Source organism: Lithobates pipiens, unplaced genomic scaffold (genome assembly GCF_037356315.1).
Source record: "Lithobates pipiens isolate NorthernLeopardFrog02 unplaced genomic scaffold, aLitPip1_a1.2 Scaffold_8, whole genome shotgun sequence".
NCBI classification, from domain to species: Eukaryota; Metazoa; Chordata; class Amphibia; order Anura; family Ranidae; genus Lithobates; species Lithobates pipiens.
Window position 1 is genome coordinate 41241772 of NW_027507903.1, and position 20207 is coordinate 41261978.

Below are 20207 nucleotides of genomic sequence, written 5' to 3' on the forward strand. Positions count from 1 at the left end.
GTCCAGTGGGTAGCCAAATGTGATGGGTCACCATATGTGACGAAACACCTGCTTTAGGTCAGTATCATGTGACATAGACAAAGAAACAAAGACAACTACCATTTTCAGAAGGAGGTCAGAAATGGTCTTCTTGTTCCTCTTAGTAGATGTCTCTTGTAATGCCCATCTTCATGCAAGCAAAATAAAATAAAAATCTAATTTCTCACCACCTGCACCTAGCTAATCACTGTAAAAAATGCCTCTAATCCAGACCCTCCTATTACAAAAAAGTGCCTAGGATTTACTTGAGAGTCTACATACAGGGGTAGGCAACCCTACAGAGGTGGAAATCGAATCTACCTGAACAACAAAGGTTACCACAATGCGACATGCATCCTTTTTTTTTTTTTAACCATTTCAAGACCAGGCCTATTTCTGACATTTGTTGTTAAAATCAATTAAAATCATCATTTTGAAAATTAGGTAGAGCCCCCAAACATTTTATAAAATATATATATATATGTGAGACCCTAGAGAATAAAATGGCGGTTGGTTGCCATATTTTATGTTACACTGTATTTGGCAGCGGCCTTTTAAACGCATTTTTTGGGGAAAAAATACACTTCAATGATTTAAAAAAAAAAAAAAAACAGTAAAGTTAGCCCAATTTTTTTGTATAATGTGAAGGATGATGTTACGCCGAGTAAATAGATACCTGACATGTCTCGCTTATAAAATTTACACTTGTGGAATGGCGACAAGCTACGGTAATCTAAAACCTCAATAGGCGATGTTTTAACATTTTTTTAACGGTTACCGGTTTAGAGTTACAGAGGAGTTCTAGAATTATTGCTCTCACTCTAACGATCGTGGCAATACCTCACATGTCTGATTTGAACACTGTTTACATTTGCAGGTGCGACTTACGTATGCGTTTTCTTTGGCACGTGAGCACAGAGGGATGTGGCGCTTTACAATTTTTTCTTATTTATTTTTACACTGTCCTTTAAAAAAAATAAATAAATTCCTGATCACTTTTATTGCCGTCACAAGGAATGTAAACATTCTTTGTGACAATAATAGTCAGTGACAGGTGCTCTTTATGGAGGGATTGCGGGTCTAAAACTCCTCCTCTGCACTTCAATTTATTTAACCACTTGCCGCCCGTCCTATAACAAAAGCACGGCAGCATAGTGGTTTAAAAGTCCTGACCGGACGTCATATGACGTGACATGATCGTTGTTGCGGGGTGTCAACTACGATCTCGGTAAAGAATCTCCCACGGAGACTCTTTACCACGTGATCAGCCGTGTCCAATCACGGCTGATCACAGTGTAAATAGGAAGAGCCGGTGATCGGCTTTTCCTCACTCGCGTCTGTCAGGCGCGAGTAGAGGAGAGCCGATCGGCTGCTCCTCTGACATTGGGGGTCTGTGCTGATCGATTATCAGCGCAGCCCCCCCAAGGAAGCCCACACTGGACCACCAGGGATGCCCAGCATAAGGTATGCCACCCTAGACCACCAGGGATTGCAGTCAGTGCCCACAATGGATTCCAATCAGTGCCCACAATAGATGCCAATCAGTGCCCACAATGGGCATCACTGATTGGCATGCATTATTGTTTGGCACTGATTGGCATCCATTAGTACAGTATAAAACAATACATTGCCGCCTATCAGTGCCCATCCGTGCCGCCTATCAGTGCCCATCCGTGCCGCCTATCCATTCCCATCTGTACCACCTATCCATGCCCATCTGTACCGCCTATCAATGCCAATTTGTGCTACCTATCAGTGCACATCCGTGTCGCCCATCAGTGCCGCCTATCAGTGCACATATTAGTGTCCATCAATGCCACCTCATCAGTGCCACTTCATTAGTGCCACCTTATCAGTGTAGCCCCATCAGTGCCCACCAGTGAAGGAGAAAACTTACTTATTTACCAAGTTTTGTAACTGAAACAAAAAAAAACATATTTTTTCAAAATATTCTGTATTTTTTTATTTGTTTAGCAAAAAATAAAAACCGTAGAGGTGATCAAATACCACCAAAAGAAAGCTCTATTTGTGGGAAAAAAATGATACAGTGTAGCATGACCGCGCAATTGTCATTCAAAGTGCGACAGCGCTGAAAGCTCAAAATTGGTCTGGGCAGGAAGGTGTTTAAGTGCCCGGTATTGAAGTGGTTAAAACACCAAAATTTATGTTTTCGAATACTGTGAATTTTTTTAAACTGGCGCCGTTGGCTGCTGAGTAAATGATGTGATGTTGTGATGTTACTTCCAGGGTACTACATTGGAGACCCGATCAAAGCTGATTCTGGCTTTGTTCAGGGCTCCGGCCAGCCAGCGGATGTGCCAGCTGGTCGCTCAGGTCTCCCAGTGGGATGGGAGACCCGAGCGAAGGAAGGCAGTGGGGGGGAACATCCCCTCCCACTGCTTGTAGTAACAACCAGCCAGGTATCACCTCAGTACAACCACTTCAGCAAAATGACATACAGGTATGCGATTTTGCGGAAAGTCATTAAGGTGACAACCTAGCAAGGTCCCATTACAAAAGGAAGGATTTTAGGGGTCATTAGTAAATAACCCAGAGCTCAGGGCTCATTAGTGGGTAATGCAGATTTCAGAGGTAAGGAGCAAGTGACACAGATTACAAAGGTCAGGTGCATTGACTGCATAGAGCAGGGGTCAGGAGTAAATAATGCAGAGGTTAGTAGTAAGTAATACAGAATGCTGGGGTCAAGAGTAAGCAAGGCAGAGTGCAGGAGTCAGTAGTATGTAACAGAGTTTTTGGATCAGGAGTAGTGCACACAGGGGGTTATTTACGAAAGTCAAAACTACTTTGCAGTGCAAGTGCACTTGGAAGTGCAGTCGCTCTAAATCTAAGGGGTAGATCTGAAATGAGTGGAAGCTCTGCTGATTTTATCATCCAATCATGTACAATGCTGTTTTTTATTTTCCTTGAATGTCTCCCTCGGATCTACAGCGACTTTACTTCCAAGTGCACTTTCAGTGCAAAGTGGCTTTTCCTTTAGTAAATAACCCCCACAGGGTCATAAGTAAGTAACACAGAATTCAGGGGTCAGTAGCATGTAACACAGAATTCAGGGGTCAGTAGCATGAGTCGAAATATGTAGCGCAGAGTTTGTGGGTCAAGAGTAAGTAACACAGAATTCAAGGGTCAGATGTATGCAATGCACAGTTCACAGCAGTATGTATTGCGGAGTGCAGAAATAAGGAGAAATTAACACAAATTGCAGAAAACAGTAGTATTGTATGCAGAGTGCAGGAGTCTAAATAATGCAGAGGTCAGTAGTAAGTAATGCCGAACGCTAGGGTCTTAAGTAAGCAACAAAATGTGCAGGGCTCAGTCGTATGTAACACAGAGTTCATGGGTCAGGAGTAATGCAGAAATCAGGGGTCTGTAGTAAGCAACATAGAGTTCAGAGGCCAGTGGTATGTTACATAGAGTGAAGGGGTCACTAGTAAGTAACACAGAGTGCAAGAGTTAGTAACACAGAAATCAGAGGTCTGGAATAGTGCTGAGGGTCAGTAGTAAGTAATACAGATTTCAGAGGCCAGTAGTATGTTACACAGAGTGAAGTGGTCAGTAGTATGTATCACAGAGTGAAGGGGTCCATACTAAGTAGCACAGATTTCAGAGGTCAGTAGTATATTACACAGAGTGAGGGGGTCATTAGTATGTATTACAGAGCAAAGGGGTCATCACTAAGTAGCCCAGAGTTCAAAGCTCAGTAGTAACGCAGAGTCCAGAAGTATTGTAGATAAACATGAGAGGCAAAACTCTGGGGTCAGTGGCAATCTACTCGTTACCTACCTGTGATCAATTGGTTGCTAGCTTCTAGTCTACAGTAGTCTTGAATTTTAGGACCAGAGAATTTCTGGTGTTTTTTACACTATGTTTATATGAAACTTTCTAACAGACCCATTCTAGTTTACATACCTCATTTATCAATATACACGAAATTACCATAAGTATTGGGATACCTGCCTTTGCACGCACACTAACTTTAATGGCATCCCACTCTTAGTCCGTAGGGTTCAACATTGAGTTGGCCCACCCTTTTCAGCTATAATAACTTCTAGGAAGGCTGCCCAGAAGGTTTACTTGTGTATCTATGGGAATATTTAACCATTCTTCCAGTAGCACAATTGTGAGGTCAGGCACTGATGTGGACGTGAAGGCCTGGCTTGCAGTCTTCACTCTAATTCATCCCAAAAGTGTTCTATTGGGTTGAGTTCAGGACTCTGTGCAGGCCAATCAAGTTCCTCCGCCCCAAACTTGCTCTACCATGTCTTTATGGACCTTGCTTTGTGCATTGGTGCGCAGTCATGTTGGAACAGGAAGGGGCCTTCCCGGGAGAGTTGAAGTTGTTATAGCTGCAATGGGTGGGCCAACTCAATATTGAACCTTACAGACTAAGACTGGGATAACATTAAAAAACAGTCTCACTCAGTAGTAGTAGTCCACCATCAGGCTCCACCTATGTTTGAGGTGGAGCCTGGCAGTAGACTACTACTACTGAGTGAGACTGTCATGTCATTTTTAATGCTTTTAAAATTTCATTAAATGTGAGTTCAATGCTAGCTGGGGTGGAGTGGTTTCATTTTTAACCCCTCGGATACTGCACTATAGGAGGCACTTTCTCTTGTTTTTTTCATGTGTTGCTGAACTTTACCGGTAGTCATTGTGGATTTAAAGTTTAAAGCAGCACAGTGGAAGGAGTACCTACCTGCTTTTGATTACTTTTATCCTTTGAGCCACCAAGATTCTCCGACGATCCCTGGGAGGGAATGTTTTCACAGGGTGCAAGGCGTGTTTGACCCCTTGCAGGGCCATTTAAAGGAGGTGATGGGAGATCTCAGTTCATGGAGGTTGTCTGAACATATCACACAAGCTTGTTTTTGTGTTTTTTTGTTTTAAATTTTTTCATTTTTTTTTGCACAATATGGATTCATTCATTTTATGTTTTTGGACTTTTTTCATATTATTGCAATATCCGTGTTTATCACCATAATTGTTTATTTTACATGACGATTCATTCCTTCCTCTTGCTTTCCAGCTTCCTGAAGAGGACCCCGAGTATGCAGAGCCTGCCAAAAACTACGTCACTCATCTACCTCATCCTATGAAGCAAGTTGATAAAAACGTAGAATAGAACAAAGCCTAGAACACCGAGTACTGGGAACAAAGCTCATGCTCATTGTTGTGCTATTGCGTTTGATGTCTTTTTTGTAATTTTTTTGTACTATGTCAATCTTGATTGGCCTTTTCCTTAGAAAATTAAATAGATGCCTTTGATGATCAGCTAAGATCAAATGAAATGTAAATACTGTGCACCATGAAAATGATTGTTGTAAATATTAGTAAATAGAAAAAAAAAGCTGATATGGTTGTTAGGTTTGCTCTAGGGCAGGGGTCTCCAAACTTTCTAAACAGAGGATCAGTTTAATGTTCTTCAGACTTTATGGGGGCCAGACTGTGGCTAATGGGAGTAGAACAGGCCTGGGCATCACCGGGAGTAAACCATGCCCCATCACTGGTTTTAGCGGGAGGAATAGTGCCCCATTGTTGTATCAGTGGGAGGAATAGTGCCCCATTGTTGTATCAGTGGGAGGAATAGTAAATCATTACTACTGTCAGTGGGAGGAATAGTAAATCATCACTACTGTCAGTGGGAGGAATAGTACACCAGCACTGCTGTCAGTGGGAGAAATTGTGCCCCATAACTGGTGTCATTGGGAGGAATAGTGCCCCATTGTTGTATCAGTGGGAGGAATAGTAAATCATCACTACTGTCAGTGGGAGGAATAGTACACCAGTACTGCTGTCAGTGGGAGAAATTGTGCCCCATAACTGGTGTCATTGGGAGGAATAGTGTCCCATCATTGGTATCAGAGGAATAATGCTTTATCACTGGTTTTAGTGGGAGGAATAATGTCCCATTGTTGGTATCAATGAGAGCAAGGGTGCCCCATCATTGGTGCCAGTGGGAGGAATAGTACCTTATTGCTGGTGTCAGTGGGAGGAATAGTGTCCTATCATTGGTATCAGTGGGGGGAATAGAGCATCATCGTTGGTATCAGTGGGAAGAATTCAACCTCATTATTGGTGTCAGTGGGAGGAATAGTACATCATTGTTGGTATTAGTGGAGGGGAATAGTACCTCATCATTGGTATCAGTGGGGGGAATAGTGCATCATTGTTGGTATCAGTGGGAGGAATACAACCTCATTATTGTTGTCAGTGGGAGGAATAGTACATCATTATTGGTATCAGTGGGAGGAATAGTGCTCCATCATTGGTGTCAGTGGGAGGAATAATACCCCAAGGGCCAGATAAAGGCAAGCAGAAGGCTGCAACTTCCCCCAGTCCACAGTTTGGAGACCAATGCTCTAGGGTATGGTCTTATTAGAAAGTGAAGAAAGACTGCTATTTACTGAAAAGTAATGCTGATCCACCCGTCCATGTCCTGTCTTCCATTCTGTATTGCATCCAGCACATGTCTGCCTGTACAACAAAGAGAAAACTCCCACAAACACAATCAAAGTACCAGTGCAATCTACCACCATTCCTGCCATGTTGGTATAAATATATAATCTGTAGGTGGTAGGTTGCCATTGACTGTTTTGTGGTATAAACCTGAGGGAAGCTGCTGAAAATGTCTGTAAATTACAATCTTAGTCTGACTGTACTTTAAGTCCTCTAATATGAGAATCAACCAAAACAATCCAATCCAATTCCTCAATCAGGCAGGCCTTTGCACTACATAGCTGTTGGCAGATCTAATGTAAATTGTACAGAACATACTTGCTTGCCTTTTGGTCTGCTCTCATCCAGATTCACACTTATGGTCTCAGCTTCATCTGTTGCCAATGCCACCTTTTCCATCACGTCACCCAGGTTCGGCATCTTCCCTCTTTGAATGTTAAAGCCTAACTCCAGGTTTAATTTGCCTTGGAAGTGGTAGTAAACGCTGCTTTGTCACTTTTACCTACAGGTAAGCTCACAATAAAGCATACCTGTAGGTAAAATGAAAATCTACTAAACATGCACCGTTCAGGAGATATTTGCATGTTTTGCCGCTGGTGACATCACCGCTACACGCGCATTGTGCCCTGAATGGACGTCATACTCAAGTGTGCTGTCTATTGAAAGTGCTGTGCTGCGACTGTGACGCCTGTGCGCATGTGGGTAACATCATCGCGGCTTGGACATGCAAAGGACTGGAGTGCACAAAACGGGAATGAAGACTGGGTAAAGATGGAAGCTCTGTCAACGGTAACGGCATGTTGCTGGAGGGATTCATTTTACATGTAAGTCTCTCATAATGTGCTATTATGCGATACATACTAGCACATTATGGCATTAAAGTGGTAGCAAACTCTATTTTTGCATTTTTACCTACAGGTTATATTAAAGCCTACCTGTAGGTTAAATGAATATCTCCTAAACATGCACTGTTTAAAAGATATTCTAGTGAGCAGCAGCCGGTGAAGTCACCGAGACATGCGCACTGAAGGAACGGCATACCCATGCCATTCCTTCATAGCTGCGTACAATGCCCAAGACTCCGGTGCGCATGCGTGGGAGTGACGTCATCGTGGCTCATCCATTTAAGTAGCAGCAGCCCGCAAACCCAGAAGGAAGAAAAAGGAAGAGCTTAAGGCTTAATTTCAAGGAAAGTCTTTCATAATGTGCTTGTATGCTATGCATACAAGCACATTATGCCCTTACCTCGCAGGGGGAATTTTTTTCTTATAAAGGTTTACTACCGCTTTACCTTTTACCACTGCTTTAATTTGTTTGGACCAGGCTGGTCAAAATAAACTATTTCCTTCACTAAGAGATGTGCTCGCTGTCAGTGCTGCAGAAAATGTATACATAAATTTATATACAGTATTTAGACCCCTTTCACACTGGGGCGTTTTTCAGGCACTTTAGCGTTAAAAAAAGCGACTTTAAAGTGCTTGAAAGAAGCCTCATCTGCAGTCCCAATGTGAAAGCCCAAGTGCTTTAAGAGCCCTTTCAAAATGTCAGCGCCCGAAAAAAACACTCGTAAAGTGCCGCTTAAACTAGCAGCGCTTTACCAGCATTTTTCGAGCGTTATTGGGGCGCTTTTAACCCCTGCTAGTGGCCAAATAAAGGGTTAAAAGTGCCCACAAAACGCTGCCAATAGCGTTTTTCAGGCGTTTTACAGGCGCCTCCCATTGATTTCAATGGGAAGGGCCGCTTTAGGAGCGTTGTATTCACCGCTCCAAAAGCACTGCAAAGAAACTGCTTGCAGGACTTTTTTTGACGCCCTGCCAGTGCAGCGCCTCAGTATGAAAGCACTCGGGCTTTTACATTGAGATTGCAGTTGCGGCTTCTTTCAGGCGCTTTACAGGCTCTTTTTTTAAAGCTAAAGCGCCTGAAAAACGCCCCAGTGTGAAAGGGATCTCAGTGTGAAAGCGCTCAGGCTTTTCCATTGGGATTGCAGTTGCAGCCTCTTTCAAGCGCTCTACAGGTGTTTTTTTTAACGCTAAAGCGCCTGAAAAACACCCCAGTGTCAAAGGGGTCTAACAGTATATAGCGCTGTGTTTTGACAGTGGTAGAGGAACTTCTCATCCTACTCCTGAAACAAAATAAAGTGGGGCTGAATGCTGCTCAGCCATTCACAGCCAGATATATATTTTGAGTGAATAAAAGACTTCTTTTAAATTGGCTGAGGTGGAGAGGTGGATGTCATGTTCTCGACCTCAGCCAGTCAGAGGAAGCTTTGTATTCATTCACAAAATACAAAGCTGCCTGTGAATGGCTGAGCAGCACTCAACCCAATTTGATTTTGTTCCAGGAAAACGACAGAAAATTCCCACACTGCTTCTGGAACATGGCGCTGTATACTGTATGCATCTGAGGCTACATACAGTTTATACATCTGTATGTAGCCTCAGATGGATACCGTATACAGTGCAAAATAAAGGAAAGGTTTCGATTTGTTTGGACCAGTTGGGTCCAAATGACCTATTTAAAGGTAAATGAAGCCTGGAGTTAGGCTTTAAGAAGACAGTGAAGATATAGCTCCTGTGCATGCATGTTGGACTTTCATTGTCCAGCCAGTTCCATTCTTGACATCTTATAGATAGAGTAGACTAGGAGTATACACTGCGCTGCACATGCACCACTAGTAGCACCACCAACAGTGTGCACAGTAGAAGTCTCTTTTACCATAAAGCTCTACCTCCAGCTATTATTTGAGAGTTTAGTTCTACTTAAGAAATATTAGTGTCTGAGTCTAAGAAAACACGTGTGAAGTTTAGTACACCGATTGTAACAGACAGAAAAGGGGATCCGTGGAACTTGGATATTATATCTGCTATTCTTCTTATAATCATTCCCCAAGAAAATTTTGTCATCTCCAGAGTTGCCAACATTTCCAAAATATTTCTAGGGACATTTTATTTGCTGTGCGTCCTGCAAGCCTTTGTAGGTTGAGAATGGCTTTAGGCATGGGGAATTCATTTAGGATGGGTGTCGTTCTACAAAATAAAACGTATTAACCTATTGTACAAGTTTATTTTAAAAAATACTGTACATATGGAAAGATTTATAATAATAAAGACAGAAACAGACAAAAAAGTATGAACCGTTTGATTTTTTTTTTATGTATTTGTTTATCTAGCCAAAAATTTAAGTATGTGATTAAAGTGCGGCAACCCAGGTATTCTTGCAGACAATACAGTGATAGATACATTTTACAATAAAATATTTAGAAACTTCATTTGACACTGGCCTTTCTGTTCTGTTCAGTGACATCTATTGTGGCTGATAGTTACATAGTTTGTAAGGTTGAATACACCAGTCCATCCTGAGTGAGTGTGGGTGCGTGTCTACAATTGTCCCTATCTCTGTGCCTTGTGTCTCATTAAGATGTTCATCTATTATATTATTATTTAGAAGCCAATTAACCTAACATCATGTCTTTGGAGTGTGGTAGGAAACCAGAGTACCTGGGGGAAACCCACGCAGGCACAGGGAGAACATGCAAACTCCATGCAGGTAGTGTCATGGTTGGGATTCGAACCTGCGAACCTTTTTACTGCTAGGTGAGAGTGCTACCCACTACGACACTGTGCCGCCTGATGGGTTAGAATATATTATAGGTGCAGATGGCAACCAGATGAGGAAGGGGATGATGGGGGGGGGGGGGGGGGGGCGGTGCAGGAGGACATGACAGTAAAGAGGGACTGACGATGGAGATGTAAGGTGTTTGGGGTAAAAAATAGGGGCAAAGAGGGGGACGGGGGTAGGTAAAGGGGCACATGTGAGTTATTTGCTCCTAGAAGGTGGACTGCTGGCAGCAATATGTTACATGCTCAGTGCAGGTAGGTAGTTGAGAACAGTCCTCTAGTTTGGTGGTGGAGACACAGAACAGGCCAGAGTTCTTGTTTTTCACCAGTATACTACACAGCAGCTACTATCCTCCCTTCTCCCACCATGTATAACCCCCCCCCCCCACACACAGTGCCCACCACTTCTGTCCACCCAGGACTATCATCCCTTGGAGTACAGAGATAAACGGTGGGACGGAATGATATTCTATATTCCCGGCATCCTATGCAGTCTTGGGTAAGTCAGACACTTTTCAATGGCCACACAGTGACCCCACATAGCAGTATGAGTAGCACTGAGAGCATCACCCATTCTCTACACCAGCCTTTTTCAACCAGGGTGCCCAGGCACCATGGGGTGCCTTGAGGTTTCTTCAGGGGTGCCTTGGCAAAATGCCTAAAAATTGCCCCAAAATTGTATACCAGCTGGTGGGTGGATGAAACCTACCTTTTAGTTACACAAAGCCACAGGTTTTCATTGTGCGCCATTACAACATTCTAGCTGCCAGTCTCCTAATCACCAATGGCATCATCAGTTGATAAGGAGGATGTCAGTTGCTTGCATATCATCCTTGTTTGACTCTCCCTTGCCTCTCTTCTTTAGCTTTGGGGTCTCATTAGCTAAGTGATGGAGAAAAACTAAGGGAGAAGAGAAACATTTTTGCAAAAATGTATTTGATTTGGGAGAATAAATCCCCTTCAATGTGGGGTGTCTTACCTGTATTGATGTTACTGCATTATGTAAAGCCATAAGAATAGTTTTTACATTTTTGGATGGGGTGCCTTGAGACTGTCCAGAATTTTAAAGGGTGCCTTGATTGAAAAAAGGTTGATAAACACTGCCCTAAACTGTGCACAAAGTAGAAGATAACTCTGGCTATAGTGGATAGAGTGCCATCATCCCTAATGTTATACAGCAGGAAAAAGCCCTCTAGGGGTGGGACTATATGGGCACTAAAGAAAGGTCTATTGAATAAAAAATATTATTTATTGGTGCAGAAGAATAACATCTTAGCCCTTGCACACACGGTCGGACATTCCGACAACAAAATCCGTCGGATTTTGTCCGACGGATTTTGTCCAAAACTAGTGTGGCATACACACGGTCGGGCAAAGTTGTCGGAAAATCCGATCGTACGTAACGTGATGACGTTATTTCGTTACAATGTGACTACGTTCAGGCTAGTAGCCAATAGCTTTGGTCTAGGAATTTGATCTGAGCATGCGTGGCACTTTGTCTGATCGGAATTCTCTACACACAATCGGACAAAGTCCGATCGGATCATGTTGTCGGAAAGTTTTATAGCCCAGCTCTAAAACTTTGTCCGTCAGATATTCAGACGAAAACAGTCCGATGGAGCCCACACACGGTCGGATTGTCCGACAACACTGTCCGATCGGACATTTTCCGTCAGAATGTCCGACCGTGTGTACAAGGGCTAAGAGGACATACAGAGCATCAAGCAAATATAATGTAGGTCCAGATATATATAAAAAAGGTAATGACACCTCATGTATATCTGGACCTACATTATATTTGCTTGATGCTCTGTATGTCCTCTAAGATTTTATTCTTCTGCACCAATAATTTATATTATTCATTCAATAGACCTTTCTTTAGTGCCCATATAGTCCCACCCCTAGAGGGCTTTTTCCTGTAGCTAAGCTGTGCACACAGCGAACTGATGGATCCAGGAAACAAACTGTTGCACATTACAAGCTTATTGGCCACCTAAAACCCCACACTACATGCTGATTGGCCTCCCACAGCCAAACTCCAAACACTTATGACCGTACACATGAGCAGAATTTCCGACAGAAAAAGTCAGACGGGAGCTTTTCATCATATATTCCGACTGTGTGTATGCCCCATCTGACTTTTTACGTCGAAAATTCTGATGGACCTAGAAAGAGAACATGTTCTATATTTTTCTGATGGAACCAATTTCTATCGGGAAAACCGCTCGTCTGTATGCTGTTCCGACAGACCAAAAATGATGCATGCTCTGAAGCAAGTACGAGACGGAAGCTATTGGCTACTGGCTATTGAACTTCCGTTTTCTAGTCCCGTCATACGTGTTGTACGCCACCGTGTTCTTGACGGTTGGACTTTGGTGTGACCATGTGTATGCAAGACAGATGAGCGGAATTCCGTCAGAGAAACCTTCAGAGTTTATGCCGACGGGAAAACCGGTCATGTGTACAGTGCATAAGGGTCCACATTGAATTTTCAGTCTTTGAGCATGAAACTCCGGCATTTAGGTGGGGGCAGAGGGCATGCGTGCAATGTCCAGCCCCGCTTCCTGCAGCCAATCAAACTCTATGAGAGTCTGAAAGCTGCTGCAGCTGGATGGGTCTGGATTATGCACCTAGTGGAACTTATGTTTAAAGCATTATGCGTCCTGGAACGAACGATTGGAATGCAAGCAGTCTGCGTTTCGCTCATTTGTCCCTGGTTGCATACTACCCTAAACGTGATTACCACTAGGTGCAACATCCAGCACTGTCCAGCTGGCTGGATAGTGCATCTGTGCCTTCCACCTGCATCTAAACCCTGGAGCCTCATGCACCAGCGCTTAATACCCAACATGCATAAGGCCTAAGGGTTCATTTACACCTGTCTGAGAACATAACTGGGAAATGCCTAATGCTGTGATTCCAGGACAAATAACTGAAATTTTTATTTGTCTTGTCCTGTAAAATGTACCTTTATGTCTGTAATTTTTCCTGAAAAATAACAGTGCACTTCCTGGCATGTGAATGTGCCTAGGCACTCGTGTTTCTACAGACTCATAGTTGCTTATCTGGGACACTGCTGCTTCTGTCTTCTACTCTCAAGAGGTTTGGAGTGAGATTTGAAAATGTCTACCGTGCTCTGTGCTTTCATCACTAGAGCTAGAGGCAACAATACAAGACAATGCAAGAACCCCAACCCCTAAACCTCTAATGTCCCGTATACACGGGCGGACATTCCGACCACAGCATCTGTCGGATTTTTTTCTGACGGATTTTGCCCGAAACTTGTGTTGCATACACACGGTCGGACAAAGTTCGATCGTTCGGAACGAGGTGACGTACGTTGCGTACAACAGGACTACGTGGAGGCTAGTAGCCAATAGCTTTGATCTCCTAACTTAATCTGAGCATGCGTGGCACTTTGTCCGTCGGAATTCTCTACAAACTATTGGAAAAAGTCCGATCAGACTTTGTTGTTGGGAAAATTTTAGATCCAGTTCTCAAACTTTTTCCGTCGGAATTTCCGACGGAAAAAGTCCGATGGAGCCCACACACGATCAGATTTTCTGACAACATAATCCGATCAAACCTTTTCCATCGGAATTTTCGACGGTGTGTACAGGGCATAACCCTCTGTTAGAACAGTGTTCAAATTTGGTTATAATACATAACAAAGATCTGTCTGCACAGTATAGACAGGTTTAATTATAGCAAACACAGTTGCCCAGCCTCCTCACAAAGAGGACTACATAACATTTTTCTTTGCTGGAGGGAATATAGCAGTGATGGCGAACCTGGGCACCCCAGATGTTTTGGAACTACATTTCCCATGATTTTCATGAACTCTGCAGTGTAGTGGAGCATCATGGGAAATGTAGTTCCAAAACATCTGGTGTGCCAAGGTTCGCCATCACTGGAATAGAGCATATAATCAGGTAAACAGCAATTTTTTTAAAATTTTTTCCCCATTTTGGCTGAAAAAGAAAAAAACTATGGCCTTGCTTGAACTCCTTTCAGATTCGAAATGTAGCTTCATTTTTGAAGCGCAGCAATGTGACACAAACGCTTTATGTTTTGATAATGTGAACAGCTCTGTGCGCTGTCCATATTATCAATGGCAGCCTACTTTACTAGGCATTTGAGGAGCATTAAAAACACCCCTCAACTCCTGCTTTTAATGCCAGTGTGAACAGGACCAGACAGCATATGGCCAGTTATCGTCTTCCCAGCTAGAGCATCATGGTAGGAAACCTCACTGAAGAGTGTCCTGTATAGCTGTGTACCAGCTGCTGCCAGTGGACATGGCATGAGATTCAGATGGATACTCTACATAAAATTTTGCTGCCTGATCATATTTTACAATCTGAACTTAGGTCTTAGAAACCTCTAAGCTCTGTAAAAACTTAGAAATCTGGAGACATTTTACAGTATCTTGTGCCCTCGCTATTCAAGTTTAATGTGCTTTAATAGGCTCTCTTAAATGTTCTATAGTGACGAATGTCAAGTTCTTACGCCCCACAAAGAGTGAAGGATTCAGCCCAGAGGTTTGGGATAATATCCTACACAACCACCTGAGGGTCCTTAACCACCCCCTAGGGGTAAGGGAGTGCAACAGGTACAGAAAAGTATATGCTGTTTTTGATAATCACAAATATACAACTCTATACATTATTTGAATGAATGAGTGACTTATATAGTGCTACCTATGTGACCTGAATCACCTCAAGGTGCTTTTTGCTGGTGGTGTCCATCTGTGGTATAGCACAGTCCTTTGCCCCATGGGGTCCTGATGTGCTTACAAACACATATTTGGGCAATGTTTTCTGACAGGATCTAATTAACCTACCAGCAGGTCTTTGGAGTGTGGGAGGAAACCGGAGTGCCTGGAGGAAACCTGTGCAGGCACAGGGAGAACATGCAAACTCTGGGCAGATGAATCTTCTGCACTCTGCTTTACACCCTTTCTAACAAAATTTATATTATAAAAAAAGGAGATTTTTAGTTCACATACATAGCAATACATGCTTAAGCTAGCTAACTGCATCAAAAAAATCTCTCTGGCCAGTCCCTACTCTGCTCTGCAAAACTCTGCTCCAGCTGTGTCTTCTTTTGTTAAAGCGGTAGTAAATCCGCTGAATTTTTTTTTCAGACCTGTTCAGACCGCATACTAGCTCATTATGAAATACTTACCTTAGAACAAGGCCCCGACATCTCGCCCAATACACGCCGAGGGAGCTGACATGTTTCTTCAGCATGTCTTCCAGATATCGCGGCTGCGGCGCTGTGAGTGGCCGGAGCAGTGCATGCGCGCGGGAGATTTCTTTCCGGCAGGGTCCGGCGTCTGCTGGGCTTCCAGCCGAGAATCCCCTGTGCGCATGCGCCACTGCAGTCAGCGGCTCACTGCGAGGGGAATATCTCATAAACCGTACAGGTTTAGGAGATTTTTTTTTACCTACAGTAAAGCCTTATTATAGGTGTTGCTCCGGTACGCCTAATGAGTATGCACTATGCTGGTAAATTTAGTTTTTGGCCAAAACTATAGTTGAGTTTTGGTGTAAATTGTGCTAAATTATGCAGTTTGGCTGGGCTGTATTAAGGTTCTGCCTGGTCATAGGTGGGGAGGGCACCTGTGAGAGGCCTTAGAACGCAGTCTGGTTGGACACATTAGGTACCAATCTCTCTCATGGAGCCAATCAGTGGGAGTTTGTCTCGCTGTGTATTCCGGGAGAGTGTACTTAAGGTGCTGAAGTCACGTGGTTCTGGGTTCCGGTTCAGAAGTTGTTGCTGACTCCGTGGTCCTGGTCCTCCTGACCAGCCCCCAGGGGCCCTCATGGCCTGGGGTGCGGATCCATCCGTTTACGAGCCTCGGAACTGGCTAGTCCAAGGTGCAGTAACTCGAAGGAGGATTCTAAGGTGTTCCGATGCCATCTCAGGTTTGCAGAGGCCCAGCAACTCTACATTGCGACCAGGGGAGGACTCTTCGGTAAGAGAGCCACGCACAAGGCTGGCTGCTCGGTAAGAGCCTGAAAGCTGAGCTGCCATGGACATTGATTGAATCCACAATTCTTATGGTATTGCCGGACCGGCTGAAAGATTCTGGTACAGTAAGAAAATTTCCTACTTCTTACCTTCCGGTTACAACTACGTTTTTCAACCAAGTCTGTGTGAGAGACTTTGCAAAGCTACAATTACCTGTTGGTTGCTAAATCCAAGCTCAAGGATTTATCCAGCAGTTAAAGAATCCAGTTGCGAGTGGCTATTCCTTGGATTATGTACAGAGAAAGACTTTTATTGAAGCCAGCAGTTCCAAGCACCTGAGCTAAACTTTATCCTGATACCCTCTATTGCCAACTTAGAGACGGGGTTTTGTTCAACTGTTTTATGCAAAATAAAAATCCTAACAAGGAATTCAAGTGTCGGTCTCTACAGTTACTGGGTTATGAACCCTGGGAACCCCTAGACAAGGACAACAAGAACGAGCTGGAGGAGGTAATCGGTAAACCCAGAAAAATGCAGCTGCTCCTTCGGGGGTAAGTGCTACATAGGCTTACCTGTAGGTAAAAGTAAAAAAAAAAAGACTATACAACCGCTTTAACACAATATGCACATCTGACATGTTAAAGTGGAACTTCACTCTCTCAATCAACATTGACTATTTTGAATCCTTTTGCTACTGGCATTCGTAAATAGAATTTATATAATATTTACTTGTTTTAAACATTTTGTTTACATTTATTTAGTTACTTCCTAGTTTCCAAGCCTAGGTAAATTATGTCTTACATCCCAGGAGTCTTCAGGAGGGAAAGAGGGGTTTTCTCCGCTAAGTGCATTCTCCTGCCTGAGCTAAGGGCAGATGGAATACAGGAAGTAAATGCTACAGCTACATGCATCATCTACCCTTACTCAATGTACTCAAAATTGCCATGGTCAGAAAACGAAGGGGTTGTTTTTGTAAGTGTTTTCTCAGCAAAATAAAGCATGGAGACGTTGAAGGATGGGGGAATTTGCTTTGAATATTAAAAATGAATTAAATAGCGCTTTTGGTTTGTGGTGCTCAGATACAGTGTAGTTCTGCTTTAATGCTAAAAGTTCTGGTTGAATCCTCTGCACGTTGCCATAGAGCATTTCTAGTAAACCTTTCAATATAAAAAAAAGGATTATTAGTTCACATACATTACAATACATGTTGGCCAACTTCATCAAAGTAATCCCACTCTGGCCATTCCCAACTCTGCTCTGCAAAACTCTGCTCCATCTGTGTCTCCTTTGTGTTAACACGATATTCACATCCAGCATGTTAATAAAGGTCTCGGTTGCAGAGATCACATTTTGGCAGTGTACAAAATTTAAGATGTGGTCCTACAACAGGTTACAGATTACATTCATGCACATGTACTGCTGCTTCTTGTGGCTTCCTCAATTTCCATAGAAGCAATAATACTGTATGGGTCACAGTCATTAATACACTTTGTGCTCATTACTGCAACAGTTTTATGTGTGATACTGTCCAGATAAATCTTTACCAAAGGGCATAATGGGTGGAAATTATGGACCAAAATCATGAGTTCAGTTTTTGCTCATTACTGCAACTATGCTTTATGTGTGATATTGTTTACATGAATCACTATCCAAGGGGAATAACAAGGTGTAATTTCTATTATAATCAGCTGAAAACGACCCAAAGATTTCCTTCAGAAGGCTTATGCCCTGTACACACGATCGCACATTCTGACAACAAAATCCCATGTTTTGTTCTGATGGATATTGGCTCAAACTTGTCTTGCATACACACGGTCACACAAAACGAACACAAAGTTAGTTGTAAATTCCGAATGTCAAGAACACGGTGACGTACAACACGTACGACGAGCCGAGAAAAATGAAGTTCAAGCGGTAGTAAACCCACAATTTTTTATTTTTTTTTTTTAAACCTGCAAAGCAAAAGGCATAATGAGCTAGTATGCACCGCATACTAGCTCATTATGAAATACTTACCTTAGAACGAGGCCCCGACATCTGGCCCGATCCACGCCGAGGGAGCTGACATGCTCCCTCTGCGTTTCTTCCGAGTATCGCGGCTCCGGCGCTGTGAGTGGCCGGAGCCGCGATATCGTCACTCCCGCGCATGCGCGCGGGAGATTTCATTCCGGCCGGCCGGCCACTGCCGGATTTTCAGGCCGAGAATCCCCTTGTGCGCATGCGCCGCTGCAGTCAGTGGCGCATACCGAGGGGAATATCTCATAAACCGTACAGGTTTAGGAGATATTTTTTTTACCTACAGGTAAGCCTTACTATAGGCTTTCCTGTAGGTAAAAGTAAAAAATTTGAGTATACAACCACTTTGCTCTTCTGCTTGATTCCGCGCATGCGTGAACTTTGTGCATTGGAATTGTGTACACAGGTTTGGAATTTCCGAGAACGGATTTTGTTGTCGGAAAATTTGAGAACCAGATCTCAAATTTTGTGTGAAGGAAATTCCTATGGAAAATGTGTGATGGAGCCTACACGTGGTCGGAATTTCCGACAACAAGGTCCTATCACACATTTTCCATAGGAAAATCCTATTTTGTGTACGGGGCATTAGTCTGTAGAATTCATAAAGAGTGACGTAGACACTCTTTAGAAATCTGTCTCATGTTAGTGCGACAAATGGTAGGACTTGCGACCGTTTCACATATATGTCTGTAGCAGGGACGTGCGGTGAGGTCAGTGGCTGGTGAGGCACTGGCTAGTATCAGAGCCAGATACACACAGGTTACATATGCCGCAATCGTTAAAGCGAGAGAAATAATTCTAGCACTAGACCTCCTCTGTAACTAAACATGTAATCTGTAAAACATTTTAAAGTGGTTGTAAACCCTCCCCCACAACTTTGTCCCATGTAAATCAGCATAAAAAACCCCAATGAGCACTGCTTGTAGATATCTCTTTACTTGCTTAGTATTGTTGTAATCCTTTTTGTTCTTTAGAAAAACGTCACTGAGCATGCCCAGATCTCCCCTTATTTACGGCACACTCTCTATGTCTTATCTATGTGTTATCAGGACTTCCTATGGCACAGCACCGAACTCCAGGGAGTCTGCTAATCACTCAGAGCTTCCTCCTACACCCCGTGTGACCATGTGACATCACATACAGTGTAAACCAGTGGAATGAGACAGCAGTACTGCAGTCTTATCAGCTGAAGCTGATAGGACTCTTACAGGCAAACACTAGGTAATCAGCACAAGTAAATACTATGAAATAAAACAAGTCAGCTATGAACAGGGAAGCAGGGTTGCCATAGAAACGTTGGATTGAGAAGGAGGCTTGGTTAACAGTACAGGAAGTGCTCAATGTAAGGGCAGAAATACACTCCACTATGGACTCAGAAAACAACACTTAAGATGGAGCTGCCTAACCCCTGGAAACAATTTTTTTAAAGTATCTTTAAACAGTAAGTAATATGCGATTTGGGCTGGATTACAGTGGCTATAGTTTGATAATTACTTATTATAATGGACTAAATGAAAAGAAGCATCAGAGTGGGAGAGTTTACTTCCTCTTTAAAGCGTAGCCTATGGAGATTTTTAAGTACTGCAGTTTGGCGCCATTCCACGAGTGTCCCTTGCAAAGCGAACATGCTCTTTGCCTTCAGTGAATCTGATCTCTCAATGAAACTTTATCAGGTTTCACACTCTGGCCAGTACAACATCCTTGTTTGACCTTCACCTGCCCCTATCTGTCAGCATTGGGGTCACAATAACTGAGTGAGGCAGAGAAACTGAGGGACAAGAGAAACATAAGAATACTAGTCAACACCAGTGTGTAAAGGTGTATTTGCTATGGAAGAATAAATCACCTCTACATGTGTGGATGTTGCTGCATTAGTTTACCGTATATACTCGAGTATAAGCCGAGATTTTCAGCCTCTTTTTTGAGGCTGAAAGTGCCCCCCTCGGCTTATACTCGAGTCATCGCTGTCTGCCCGCTCGATCAGCGTGTCGAGCAGACAGACAGCGGCCATTCTATAATTCAAAAGCTCCGCCTTCGCCTGTGATAGGCGGAACACTGAATTTCCCAGCAGCCTGTGTTCCGCCTATCACGGACATCGTATCA

At 43.2% G+C, this 20207-nt stretch overlaps 1 protein-coding gene across 1 annotated transcript in view; it reads left to right on the forward strand.

The window, feature by feature from the left end:
• Positions 1-9763, forward strand: part of RHCG (Rh family C glycoprotein) — a 167337-nt gene extending 157574 nt beyond the window's left edge. Inside the window, exon 10 of the mRNA XM_077472834.1 lies at positions 5066-9763. Within this exon, the coding sequence (XP_077328960.1) occupies positions 5066-5161 (96 nt within the window). The 3' untranslated portion in view covers positions 5162-9763. The remainder of the gene's footprint in view (positions 1-5065) is intronic.
• The last annotated feature ends 10444 nt before the right edge of the window (positions 9764-20207 follow it).